The sequence below is a fragment of the Toxorhynchites rutilus genome, chromosome 1 (genome assembly GCF_029784135.1).
Source record: "Toxorhynchites rutilus septentrionalis strain SRP chromosome 1, ASM2978413v1, whole genome shotgun sequence".
Taxonomy (NCBI): Eukaryota; Metazoa; Arthropoda; class Insecta; order Diptera; family Culicidae; genus Toxorhynchites; species Toxorhynchites rutilus.
Window position 1 is genome coordinate 67,567,828 of NC_073744.1, and position 14,755 is coordinate 67,582,582.

Below are 14,755 nucleotides of genomic sequence, written 5' to 3' on the forward strand. Positions count from 1 at the left end.
TTTTTACCTTGCTATATTAAAAAATAGTGGAACATATCGGTGTTAATAATTTATTCGTTTCCCTTGTGCAACATTAGAGTAAAGCTCAGTATTAATATACGACCCGTAAATTTGTGTTTCAACGCATTACTGCGAAGTAATATGTGTTAATGCAATGGATTTACAAGACTGATGTGCATCAGTAAAGGGCGAACACGAAATTATTGCGACACATTCAACAGGGCATAACTTTTTTACCATTGGGTAAAAACCAACCAAATTTTGCACACTTTCGCATTAACGTGTATTGTCTACATGCTGTCAAACTCGAAGTCGTGTTTTTCGATTCAACGAAAATGGAGGTGAACCAACGCGAGTCGAGAGAACAAATTCTTTCCAAACACCTGGAATTTCCTGACCTGTCGCACCGGCAGTTGGGAAAAACGTTGAACATTCACCATTCAACCGTTCCAGAGTGTTGAAGCGGTTCCAGGAGCGGTTGACGTTGGACCACGGCAAAGGAGCTGGAAGAAAACCGGGACCGGAGTACAAAAAGACGGAGGGAAAGGTGAAGCGGATGATTAAAGCAAATCCCAACGTCTCAAGCCGTGATTTGGCTAAAAAGATCGGCATGTCACAGAGCTACGTCCAGAATGCAAAGAAGAGAGCTGGACTACATACATAAAAGGTACAGAACTACCCAAATCGCGATGAGTGGCAACAATCGACGGCTAAAACTCGGACACGGAAGCTCTACGAGAAGATGCTGACAAAATATGGCTGCTGTGTGATGGACAACGAAACGTATATAAAAGCCGATTTTAAGCAAATTCCGGGGTTGGAGTTTTTCACCGGCAAGAGCAAGTTCGATGTGGACGACAAATTTAAGAAGAAGAAAATGTCGAAGTTCGCCTCCAAATATCTCGTTTGGCAGGCCATCTGGTCTTGCGGACTGAGGAGTGAGCCTTTCGTGACAAAGGGCACAGTAAATGGCGAGATCTACAAATCTGAGTGCCTCGAGAAGCGCCTTTTGCCGTTCTTGCAGCAGCACGACGAAGTTCCGCTGTTTTGGCCAGATTTGGCGTCATGCCACTATTCTAATAGTGTCCTGGAGTGGTATGAGGCCAATTCTGTCCATTTTGTTCCAAAGGACATGAACCCGCCAAACTGTCCGGAGCTGCGCCCGGTGGAGCAGTACTGGGCAATAATGAAGCGGGAACTTCGGAAGAGCAAGAAGACAGTCAAAGACGAGAAGGACATGTTAAGAAAATGGAAAAAAAACTGAGAAACTGGTACCGGATGACACTGTAAAGACTTTGATGGAGGGCATCAAGCGAAAACGGGTTTAATTTTACACTCAAGGCTCCATCGATTAACTTTTCTTTTGATTTTTGAAGTAAATATATGTATAAGCTTTATACATATATACCCTAAAATTTTGGTTTGATTCTAAACATTATAAGAAAATTGGCATGACATTTTCGGTGTCGCAATAATTTCGTGTTCGCACTTTACTTATTTTTTTTAATATCGCCTACTAAACAGAGAAACATAATTTAAAAAAAAAATTAAAAACATAATTTTTCGCACGGGCACTTAGTTATCTTTTATATTGTTGTTGCCTTGTTGTTTGCAGTATTATATTTTCAGTTCTACGAAAATGCATATTTGGGATTTGTGGTATTCACGTATGAACGCCACCGGAGCGCAATTTTCATTATGAATTTATTTTTTCGTAATGAAAATTATTCTAGGCTCAATGTAATGGTGACGAAGTCTCCCTCTAGCGAGGATAATTAAACGAAGCGGCCCCAAGCCGCAGAGGTGGCGCAATCCGAGTCGACCGCCGACCCGCCATCGGAAGCGGCGGACTCTCGCAAGCAATTCTGTATTCCATCGATTTCCCGGTTGGATTGAAACATAGGAGACGATTCTTCAGTTTGACCGAGCATTAGCGAGCATCGGACGGGATACGTTTGCCCGGTTAATTTTTGCTTTGAAATATGAGTGACCCTCCGGTGGCGTTCATACGTAAATACCGCAAATTCCAAATACGCATTTTCGTAGCACTAAAATATAATAACTAAGTGCCCGTGCGAAAAATAAAATTGCTATCTATCGAATTTCGGCTCCGGTGACGCTAATACATATGTACCCATTGCTGTATTGGTTTGAGCAGTATCACCAAATATTGTTTCAATTGCATGTAAATAAACAACTCCGGCAGAAATTCTGAACACACTGGTAAAATGTGTTTTATATCAAGCTCGCTCTAACAGTACTTTCCACGACAACAGGCTAGTCAGCCAATTTTGCATTCGTCGTGTGCCTCCACTTATGCAGCTTTCTCCTAAAAGGTACGAACGAAGAAAACAACAAAATCAAGATTTTATAAAAGAATAAAATTGTTGCTCCCCGAGTTAAACTCTCATGAGTGCCTCCAACGAAAAATAACAGACCGAAGACTTACATGGAGCATATAAAAATCGTGATTAAACCAGTCCCATCACCCATGGGGGATAATCCCACAACATGTCGCGCTTCAGTTAGCGGTCCGTGTGGAGAGCTGCGCATCCCTGCAACACCATTGTGCCTCCTGACCGTCCTCTGGTTGAGGTATATTCTCGTTCTCCGTTGCGCCAAGCAATGCTCCAGCCATTGCTCGGCACTTCCTATATACCTATATGACATACACTGTTGACCTACTTTAGCGAGCTGACCAACCACAGAACCAGTCGGCGGTACGGACAGAAAGAACGAAATGTAACGTTATTTTCGCTTCTGCAAACCAGCCACCTTACCCCGACTGGATTCCTTTGATTTCGCCACCCCGCCCGGCGCGTTTGTTGTACCTTTCGGTGGCATCACCAATGAGCGCATGTCTACCTTCTGGATAACAAGAACCAAGAGCATTCGGGAGGAAAAAAATAAAACAAGGCGATAAATTTACTTTTTTATCGTCTACCCCCTTGTTTAGTGGGGCAACTCTCTACATTAAGTCGTTTTTTGCTATGTTTAGGGAGTTTTTTTAAAGTTATACTTCTAAAGAAAGTTGAAGCGGGATGGCAGCGATTACGTTTTAAAATCACCGTCAATAAATCGTATCAACACCAAACCTGGTTGACAGGAACGTTATCCGATAGAGGTAACTCATTGAGCGTAATTGAAAATAGCATTATTTCGGCTATCCAAAGTTTCGCCATCAACATTCAATATCCCTGCTTTAATATCACACCTACCAGAGTTCATCGTTCTGGATACAACCTCATTCTTTCCCCATTTGGCCATGCCGGGCAATAATTACATGAATCTAGCTGTTACATCACTTCTCTTATTTTCCGCGAGATCAACGCTCTCACGGTGCACTTTCTCGATCTAGCGCAGAAAAAAGCCAAGCCAACCCAACCCAACCCGCAAGGTACGATCAACTTGAGGCGAACGAAGCTACAACATTAAACTTCCGCATTGAAGAGCTTGATCCCGCATTCCTCAACTCCAACCCACTCTGGTCGTGTTCGTTTTGCACCGTCCCCTCGCCCAGCGAAACTCCTCCCGGGTTGACTGACTCCGGAGTGAACCAGCTGATGGCTGAAACAATGATCAGACCCCTGCTAACGGTTCTTTACGGGACCACACAAAAAACCGCTTTGCAAACGTAACCTGGCTAACGGAGATAGGCCTAGAGCGGGATGTTTCACCGCACACGTCTTGCCATGGTACCCGCCCCATGTTGGAAACAGCTCCAGCGGCTTCAGCGAGGATGAGATTTAAAAATAACAATAAACCAGAAATAGAAAACGCCGAAGAGGAACGGATTTCGGCTCTTTAATTCATGTTATTTCTTATCTTCTAACGGCTGCGTTCTATTACAGCATGGAATGAATGTGATTGTCTAATTATTTTTGCACACGTAATGTTCCTTTTTTTGTGTTTGAGCGTTACTGCGATTCTATAACATTTATTCCGATGAAGAAAGAAACATGAATAATCCCATCAAATTCAACACTAACTGATTTGATAAAGGAGGAATAATTTCATAAATATATCACGTTTTGATTTTAGCTAAGAATTCTGCATCAATGTTTGAAACGAAAAAAATAAACGCGAAGGAACAACTCGGATTGAACAAACGGAGAAACCTCTACAAATATCATTCAGATGCGAAACTAAGTTCTCACTGTTTTTTGAGAAAATGCAACTTTATTGTAAAAATTTTTACAAATGAAGCATTCAAAATTTTACCCACTGCTCGTTATATCCAGACTCAAATCCAATGAGAATAATCATGAAAGTTAAAAAACAGGAAGTGGGTTATATCTATGATATAACCGCAAGGGTGACGTAGGACTATCGTTGATTTAGAGATCATTTGTTTGAAGTTGAATCTGAATTCATTCTGAATGAATGAATATTTGGAGAACTTCGAAAACGAGAGCGTTACGTTGGAGCCACAAGGTTTTATGCATCCAACGATTAGATATTTGCACATTTTCCTCGATACTGGAAGCCCACCAGTGGTTAATGCTAACTCGATAACCATCTGTTAATAGCACTTGATTGAAACATATTTGGTCACAGTGTTACATGGATAGAAAACATTCAATTAAACTCTTTCACATGAATATATTTTGAAAATTCCCAGAGGGACTGGCAGATTATTTTCAGTAACGATTAGTTATTTCCACATTTTCCTCGATACTGGAAGCCCACCAGTGGTTAATGCCAACTCGATAACCACCTGTTAATAGCACTTGATTGAAATATATTTGGTCACAGTGTTACATGGATAGAAAACATTCAATTAAACTCTTTCACATGAATATATTTTGGAAATTCCCAGAGGAACTGGCAGATTATTTTCCAGCAATGATTAGATCTTTCCGGAACTTTCCCGATGCTGAATGGCATCCTAACGGAAAGAGTTCTGCGCGTGAATGTGTCGATCCTTCGCCGTCCACCTCCTCCAGCACGTTAGGCAACGATGTTGTCTTGTCGATGTCCTCACGAAAAATGAATGTGTCTCACCACCAGAATATCGCTTAAGTATGCTTTTTGTGTGTGATTGAATCGAGAGAAGGTGTGGTTTACGATGGCAATTTGGAAGGCAAACTAGAGGGGAATGAACTCTCTGAGCTCGGAACTTTCGGCGACTGAGCAATAATCGATTGCGGGCGCATACAATATTGGATACGGAAATATCCTACTGATGGAGAAGAATAATCTTCTGAAGCTATACTGTTAATTGCGATTGATTGAAAAACCACAAAACCAAATGTATTTGGTCACAGTGTTACATGGATAGAAAACATTCAATTAAACTCTTTCACATGAATATATTTTGAAAATTCCCAAAGGAACTGGCAGATTATTTTCAGTAACGATTAGATATTTCCACATTTTCCTCGATACTGGAAACCCACCAGTGGTTAATGCCAACTCGATAACCACCTGTTAATAGCACTTGATTGAAACATATTTGGTCACAGTGTTACATGGATAGAAAACATTCAATTAAACTCTTTCACATGAATATATTTTGAAAATTCCCAAAGGAACCGGCAGATTATTTTCAGTAACGATTAGATATTTCCACATTTTCCTCGATACTGGAAGCCCACCAGTGGTTAATGCCAACTCGATAACCACCTGTTAATAGCCGCGCGTGTATGTGTGTGTAGCGATGTCTTCCCAGGGAACCGTTTGTGGCATCACTCTCCTCCTGATAGATTCCCTTCTGGCCTAGGGTGCACAAACAGGCTCTTGGTGACACCGTTCATCCGCGCTTTCATGATAAATAAAGAGCTTCACCGCAACAGCGACAACATGCTCCAATCGCTGTTCAATTAGAACTGAGTGGATTTCCGAGCGCCGCTCGCTTATATACCGATTGGTGATTTCAATAGCCTGTTTTGAAAGCAATTTTAAGACTATTGAAACAAGTTTTTGGATCAAAAAGTAACAAGTATATAACGCGTAGACATTTTATTTTTCGAATGAAGTGTTTATCATACCATTTCGTAAGGCACCTTGGTTCAGATGGCTATGGCAGGTAGGCGTTTAGATAACGCTCAACATTTCACAGTTGTTCAATTGTTTATCTCATGAAAAATAACATTTTATTAATTGTGATAGATGCGTAGAAATATCTCCTATCAATTGATGCCAACATCTTCCCGATCTATAAAGAAATGCTTGAGTTTTAAGCAATCGAAATCTTTCATTTTTTCCTGCATGTTCTGTGTTTAGGTTTTCATTTTACCTCCCATATAGCCCGGTTATATGTTGTCCCACGACAATAATCCATTACATAGAAAAATACAAAAACATTCAAATTAATAAAAGTGAACGAACAACTTTTTTCATCAATTAATGCCAATTAACGCGTTCAAAATGATAAGGGCCTAATTGAAATTTTGACAGAAACTGAAATTTCAGTATCATTGAAATGCTCGAAACTTAATTGCAATTCAATTTTACATGACTAGTTAGGCTTTTATGGTTCTGAAAAAAAATAGGATTTGAATTGTGTTCAGCGATTCTATGAAAAAACGCTCCGAATCGTGGCAGCAAGATATAAATGTTAAAACCGGCAATTTCGCCAACTGACCGGTAGTCCTGAACATGTAGTACACGACATACCGTTATTTGAAAAAAAAAAGTCGGGATTGCCCTGAAGCGACCTCAAAATTATGGTCCTAAAACGACCTTCTGTTTTTGCTTCGTAATTATTCAACACACTCAGGTGCTTACCATCAATGGCTCGCACAAGCCTAGCTCATCGGGCAGAACTCACTACCAGGGTAACGCATATGATTGTGCTATTGGACGCCTTTCATCAACATGCGTGTAGCAGGAATCTAACGTCTCAAAGTAATAAAAGATTTCTTCAGAAGGATGATCACGTGATTTGTCTATTGACTTTTGTAGCAAAACAATGTAGCGGTTTATTTCAAATTCAAATTGACCTTAAGTTGAGCACACCGATAGGACATTGCTTTTAATTGCACTGAATTTCTTTGGTAAAATTCTGGTTCGAGCACAAACGAAAATAAACGAAGCGCGAGTCACGACAACGTTTGTTCCTTGATCGGAAAAATATGACTGATAGAAGACGGAGAAACATACTGCAAGATTTTTTTTATTTCAAGCACAATAACTTAAAAAATAAACTTTATTGACTCCGCGTGACCTAGGTTACAACATTACTCCATCTTTCTAGCAGAACTGGAATACCGTTACGGTCAAAATTTCGTCTTTTGAAGCTATTCGCGAATCAATCCTTTATTGACGTGGGACTACGTCTAACCTTTCAATATAGGGGCCTACATATTTCAAAGTTTCGGGTGGACAAAGTGGAAGATTTTTAACGTTAATATCTCTTCAATTAATGGATGGATTTTGATTCCGAATACACAAATTAAGAGAAAAGATCCCCACGTATGTTTTTGTCCGTGACATATAGGGGAAAGTCGGGAAAAACGGACAGGGTGAGAAAGGCGGACACCTATGTATGATTGATAAATTACATTTTTGTTTTAAACTAGCTGACCCTGCAAACTTCGTCTCGCCCAAAAATTTTTTTTTGTTATAAATACTTTCGAATATTCACGTTTTCTTACTAAGCGAACGTCCATGAGTTCAATCGCAGAACTGTTCATTGATTAATTTTGACCCTTTATAAATTTCTTTTACTATAAATTTTCTAGTACTTCTACCAGAACTTGTCATTATAATATCAAATTATTTTCAGACCCGATTTTCGTTCAAAATTTTTCAATCACGTCAAATAACATGTTTCTCCCTTACATGGAATACATGTTTGATACTGAAAATATAATGGAATTATGACATCCGAAATCGGACGATTCCGTCCTCGAGTTTTACCCTTACTTACTTTACCCTCACTTTGCTTGATTAGTTCCCGAGTTATGCAGAAATTTGTGTTTCATTTATTTGGCAGCCCCCTCCTCCCCTTGGAGAGGAGGAAGGAGTATCGAACCACCATTAAAATATTTTTTGCTCTCTGAAACCTCCACATGTCAAATTTGGTTCCATTTGCTTGATTAGTTCTCAAGTTATGCAGAAGTTTGTGTTTCATTTGTATGGCATACCTCCCCTCCTTAGAGAGGTGGGAGGTATGTCGTACCACAATAAAATCATGTCTTGTCCCCTAGAACCTCCACATGCCAAATTTGGTTCCGTATGCTTGATTGATTCTCAAGTTATGCAGAAATTTGTGTTTCATTTGTTTGGCAGCCTCCCCTTCGTGAGGGAGAGGGGCCTCGAACCACCATAAAAACATTTTTTGCTCCTTGAAATCTCCACATGTCAAATTTGGTTCCGTTTGCTTGCTTTGTTCTCGAGTTATGCAGAAATGTGTGTTTCATTTGTTTGGCAGCGTCCCCTTCGAGAGGGAGAGGGGTCTCGCACCACCATAGAAACTTTTATTGTCCCCTTAAACCTTCACATGCCAAATTTGGGTCCATTTGGTTAATTAGTTCTTGAGTTATGCTGAAATATGTGTTTCATTTGTATTATTTTCTCATTTTTACTCCAAAAATATTGATAAAAAAAAAACTGATCAAGTCGGGTAAGACGGACACTCCACCGAAGGGAAAGGAACTTTGTTTTGAAAACAATTTGATTATTTCCTCCTCTTTTTTTAACATATGCCCACTAAGTTTGTAAATGCAACAGGATATCATGGACGAATCAGCAGAGCTGTTTTTAAAACGCAATCCGAATTTGTCACTCCGAATAGCGGAAGCTATTTTTAAACAGTTTTATTTAGCTTGCCCTGTAATTTGTATGTTTGTAACATGTTCGTCTGTAAATAGAAATATGAACCCCTTCCGGTCGACCGATTGATCTGAAATTTGGAACACACCTTCATTCCTGCAGTCATTATAAAACTGCGTATTTCATGATTTTAAATATCCAAGATAGCGGTCGCTTCAAAATGGCGATTAAAACCCCATCAATTAGGGTTTTTTCCCAAACCCCATCAATATGAGTATCAAATGAAAGGGCTTGATTAGTAGAACACAGTTATACATGAGAAATGCAAATCCAAAATGGCCGCCACAACAAAATGGCGATATATATATTTATCTAAACCCCAATCAATTTGGGTATCACATGAAAGGGCTTGACTAGTAGAACACAGTTATTTATAAAAAAATACAAATCCAAGATGGATGCCACCACAACCAAATTAAAATGGGTATCAAGTGATGGGGCTTGATCAGTAGATCACATATACTTAGGAAAATTCATCATTCAATTCATCCAAGATGGCCGCTGTAACAAAACAACCAATTTCCGAAGGAAACTAGGAAGGAAATAAAAAAAATGTGGAATTGTTTTATTGTAGACAAGTACAGTAAGGGAACTTTATTTTTTTTCTCGAGTTACGTTATATCGAAGCAAAAAAAATTTTTTTTATTGATACGAAACTGTTCATGATTACTTAAAAATGCGCAAAAACTTATTTTATTATCTGTTCATAAACTAATGTGATGAGTGAATATTAATTTAATTTAAAGAAAAATCTGGCATTTCAGTAATGAAAACTTATTTTTAATTTTTAATTTATGGTTTTGCTATGTTATGCTAGCTAGCTTATTAATTTATTTTGTTATAATTTATGTTGTTTTTCATCTTCGTTTATTTTTTGTTGGCCTATTTCCGCCACTTCAGTGCCAATCACCGACATCAGGGGGGCGATTACATTTGTTCCTACCTGTCAGACTCAACAACTCATGAGCCGGTCCAACTTTTTTTACTTTCCTTCCGAAGGAAGACTAACCCAGAGATTTTTCGCCTCAGAAAATCCCAACGACGCCAGCTGGGACCCAGGCCGATCGGATTGTGAGGTTGTTACGCTAACCACACAACCACTGGTGCCGTCCGTTATTTATGTTGTGTTAATGAGACATTGTGGATTTTTTCCAATATCCGGTATCCAGCCAAATATTGGCCGGATAGGCCGGATATCCGTTTCATCTCTAGTATCAATGTTTATTTTATAGCTTCTATGTTTGATTTACTTTATCTTCAAATGGTAATTTCTATGAATTTTGTTCTTGAAACATGTTCAAGGTTATGCTTAAAGCTAAAAAAAATGCCATAATAATACCAAGTGGAAAGACCGCCCAAGAATATCAGGTTGAAGGCATAAGGGAAATTGTCGTGGACTGTAATACAAAACAATCCGTACATTGCTTTTCTACAAGGTCCTTTTTATCAAGAAATAAAATTGAGATCCAAAATAAAAACTACCAATGCTACCCTATTTTACGGTACTTATTTGTTTGAAAACTTACTAGAAACATTTATTCGAAATAATTTATACTCCAAAAACTATTTTTGTACTGTTTATTTTTACATCTTAAAAAGTTACGTTATATCGAGTTACGTTATATCGAGGTTGCTTTATATCGAGGTAGCCTTATATCGAGGTATGACTGTACGCTAATCATACAAATAATATACTATAAATTTGAAAATAAGAAAGGAAAAAATTACTTTCTAAGTTGAACGGTTTAATGTACTAAAAGCTAAAAAATAATTAGGCAAGTAGCAGTTAACAGATATCACATCCCTTTCTTCATTAATCTAGGGCAATGATGAGACTAAAATAAAACCGAGGGCACTTCGGATTTCCGTTATCCACAGTTAGTTGTTTCATCATATGCCCACGATGTTATTTTAGTCTCATCCTTGCCCTAGATTAATGAAGGAAGGGATGTGATAACTATTAACTGCTACTTGCTTAATTGTTTTCTAGCTTTTAGTACACAATTAATTGTTTTAGTAGTTTTGTCCGTCTTTCCCGACTTGATCTTATTTTTTCAAAGATGCCGAACACATTCATTTTGCAAAATTTCTGCTTCAAAGACAAATTTTATTATAAACAGAGACCTAGACTATCAATTTGTGGTGAGTCAGCTATGTATTTTTTGTGAAACACACGAAAAAAAAACTACGTTTACTTAAGGCGTCCGTTTTCACCACATCTTATCGTGAGCCGTTACAAATAAGAAAAACCGCTGCAATTAACAGTAGGTATACAATCCAGAACATATCCAGCAACTGAAATTTGCGTTCCTTTCGATTTCGCTGTGGGTTCCGCTAGCACAGGAAACTTTCGGCATCACATTTTGAACTCACGTTCCTCCCACCGCACGGTGGGGGAAAGACTTGGACCGTTAGCCATTGCCGATCGTTGGCACTGCTCGAACAACAAAAACCGCTAATATAGCGGAAATAAAACAACTAGACGCTGGTGAAAGTTGATCTTTCTCTTCTCGCGGGCTCGAAGTTCAATGCGCCTTCTCCTTTCCTGAACTAGCGTGGCTTTGTTTCTTCTTGTTTTTCTCGCTGCCGTAGTTTTCGCATTTCTACGAAGTTCAAGGGTTCGTTCAACCCGGTCGGACAATTCGGATCGAAGTAGAAGAATAAGCGCTTGAAAAATGTTTTTTTATTGTGAAACCCTCTTTGTCTTGTGTTATACATAAGTACATTGATTACAATGTAAAACGGATAAAAACAGCGAAGCACATTTTTCTACTGTTTTCGCTGTGTACATGGTGATGTATAGAGTTATCAATGCAAATGAGTTCTGGCCAGAGCCAGAATGGGAGCACCAGTTGGTGGGTCCGGAATATCACCAGCACTGCCAGCGATGTCGAGATGGGAATACTTAATTGGACGGTCTGACTTGAGCCCATGTTTATCCAAGCCTGTGGATAGTATCATGAACGCAGCGGGACTCTGAAAGATAAACCTGTGTGAGTGCATCCCTAGTTAGAGAATGAATTAAATTGCAATTACCTGATGTCCCCTAACGGTTCGGCTGGACGGCAGGTTATTGGCTTGGAGAACATCTTCTCCGTAGCATTTGCCACAATGGAAATCAAAGTCTTCCTTTCGCAGGATAGAAATCTCGAATGGATCGCCAATCTTCTCGCCCTGTTCCTGCAACCGTAGTCCATGTCCGGCAGCCCTGGCCGGGCCATTATCCATAACAATTGAACTATTGCCAACCGCCAGGACGGCATGTCCGGTGAGCGTGGCGATCGTGAAAAGATGTGCATCTGGCATATTCTCGGCGATGATGCGTTCCTTCATATGACACAACGCGTCCGCCATAGCCATGCGGCCTTCGGCATCAGTATTGCCAACACGTACCCGTACACCGGCTCTCGATGTAATCATCTCGTCGGACACGTAACATTCCTCGCCTACCGAGTTACGGACCATGCACAAAACACCGATCACATGCACTCCCTGGGGTTGCATTTGTTCTACAACCTTCATGAATCCGGCGACAGCGGCTGCTCCACACTTGTCACGGCTCATTCCAGCCATAACACCTCCCGCCTTGATGTCAGCGCCACCTGTGTCATAGGTAACGCCCTTCCCCACCAGAATCAGTGTCTTCTTCGGGGGACTGTTGGATGTGTACTCCAAGAAAATCAAACGACCTTGGTGCCGAGGAACAACCGCAGCAGCGCGATTAACAGCGGCGAACAATGGATAGTTCTTCAACAAAATAGCTTCATCCGAAATCACAGTTTTGGTGATCAGATTTCGATCTAAAACACTCTCATCCAGATAGCTGTCAACTCTTGGAGGAGCCATACGTTCGGGATCTCCACCTCCAATGTCTCGCGCAACGTGTCTACCACTTTCGAATGCCTTAGCTTCCTTGATGATCTTCGCCAACTTGCTGGCATCGGTGTGAAAGAAGCCGATCTGCGCAAAACGTTGCTTTTTCGCCGGAACATCCTCACGAAGTTGCAATGGGACGTACAATTTTGCCAATGCACCCAGTACCGCAACCAAATCCGCTTCCAAAAAGTCCTTGCTAGATGGAAGAATCAGCAATGGTTGTTTCGCACCTGCCTTGATCGCGCGATTCAAAGCATTTCCAGCGACCTCAGCGTAACGACGAACGTCGTCAAAATCCGTTAGCTTCCCGACAGGAGCATAAACCACCCGGCAATCGATGACGTCCGATTTGAAGCAGCATATCTCGCTATCGAAGGCATCGTCGACAGCTCTATGTGTGCTGAAACAAGCTTCCAACTCAACCGGAACCTGCGTCCCATCGATTACGCAAACTGTGTCAAAGTGGTTGTCCTTGAGATAGCCACGTTCTAATGACGTCACCGGCTGTAAGATCCTACACGGCAGAAATCTGCGAGAATCGAAAAAAATGGGTAAAAGAGAGAGAACAAAACAAAGCAACGGGCTGCGACCACAAAATTTAGGTCAAAACAACTGAAATTAAAAATCGTTCGGCTTTTTTTTCTCTCCAGTCGAAATTCCTTTCCTCGTCTGGTCGGAGGACCGATCGTTACCTATAGCTTGGATGTGTTTTGTTGTGCTTATTCCGCGGGCTGTCTGTGTGGTGTGATGATAATTTAATTCAACAACCTGTGCGCCATGAAGAGGAAAATAAATCTCCCCCCCCCCCCCGCGGCCAGACCTTCCCGCAGTGCACAGCTTCGTCGGGTAAAGAGCCGCCACATGAAACACATAAGAACAACCGCACAGTAAAAGCACAAAACAGGCTCCACCGAAAGAATACGCGGGTGCTTCGGAAAGCATCCAGTAGAGATGCCAGATCTACAGATCCGGAATATAGTGCAATCTGTATGATTTTTTTTTATTTCAGAGTGTGCTGTTCCGTACGCTTGAGAAGTATAATATAATTCCAGCCGGGTGACGTCTTTAGAGAACCCCCATTGAACTGACAGGAGCCAACATATTGGGTATCCCACTGACATTTTCCCTTTGTTTTCATATAAATTGGGTATCCCACTGACAGTTCTGCTTGAGATTTTGCTAACGATCCTAGCATCAATCATAGCACCCGGCTGTATAATTCACACAGAAGCATGATATGAAATACACTCTAAATTCACTCTTCAGAGTCAAATGTTTTCTCTTTTCAACTCTACACTGGAGAAATAGTTTAGTAAAAGCAGCTACCAAATCTTTAGTAGCAAAAACATTGGTAAAATATACACATTTTTTGTAAATATTACTAAAATTGCGTAAAAAAGATGTCAGACGCAATGAATGTTCCTACCAGGAATTCGTATATTTTAATTCATACCATTAGTAAATTTGTTTTTATTGTCATACCTAACAACTGTGATGTGCGCACTTTGTCTTTTGTCTTTTGGAGACGAAGCGATTCGGAGGTAAGCACTTTGTTTTTATTGAATTCAATTATGTATTCATCTCCCCCGAGAATTTGTTTTCATATTTTCGGCGGGGAAAATATCACAAAAAATTTTGATCCATATTAACATAATTGACCTAATACCATTTTTTTCTTTTTAGTTGACCTTAAAATTATATGCAGTACAATCATTCATCATAAACAAATCGGAGATAAGTATTCGTTTTTTTACATCATTACATCAGTCACCTCGGTCGGGAAACTATTTTCATATTCCCGCCAAGGATTAACATCAGTTATATTCTATACATTACAACACTTTTGACCTTTTTCCTTGTCTTTACAGCTGGCATGATCCCAGACTCGTAATACTTATTTACCAAAAACCATCAAAGTTATGGGATTGAAGGTAACGGCGAGTTTGTCGCTAAGATTGGAATCTTTCTTCAACACATCATCGACCGTAAAAAAACTTAAGGTGAACATACATAATTTATTGCATATTTAATATCATTAACATATGTATTTCTTTTCTTCATAGGGACACGGAGAACAAAATACGGATGAAACGTGCTAATT

At 40.0% G+C, this 14,755-nt stretch overlaps 1 protein-coding gene across 3 annotated transcripts in view; it reads right to left on the reverse strand.

The window, feature by feature from the left end:
- Positions 1–11,446: 11,446 nt before the first annotated feature.
- Positions 11,447–14,755, reverse strand: part of LOC129773605 (putative aminopeptidase W07G4.4) — a 34,090-nt gene continuing 30,781 nt past the window's right edge. For all 3 annotated transcript variants that reach the window (XM_055777243.1, XM_055777249.1, XM_055777255.1), the window contains exons 3-4: positions 11,815–13,183; positions 11,447–11,754 (exon numbers count right to left, since the gene is read on the reverse strand). In XM_055777243.1, coding sequence (XP_055633218.1) covers positions 11,587–11,754; positions 11,815–13,183 — 1,537 coding nt within the window. In that variant the 3' untranslated portion in view covers positions 11,447–11,586. The remainder of the gene's footprint in view (positions 11,755–11,814; positions 13,184–14,755) is intronic.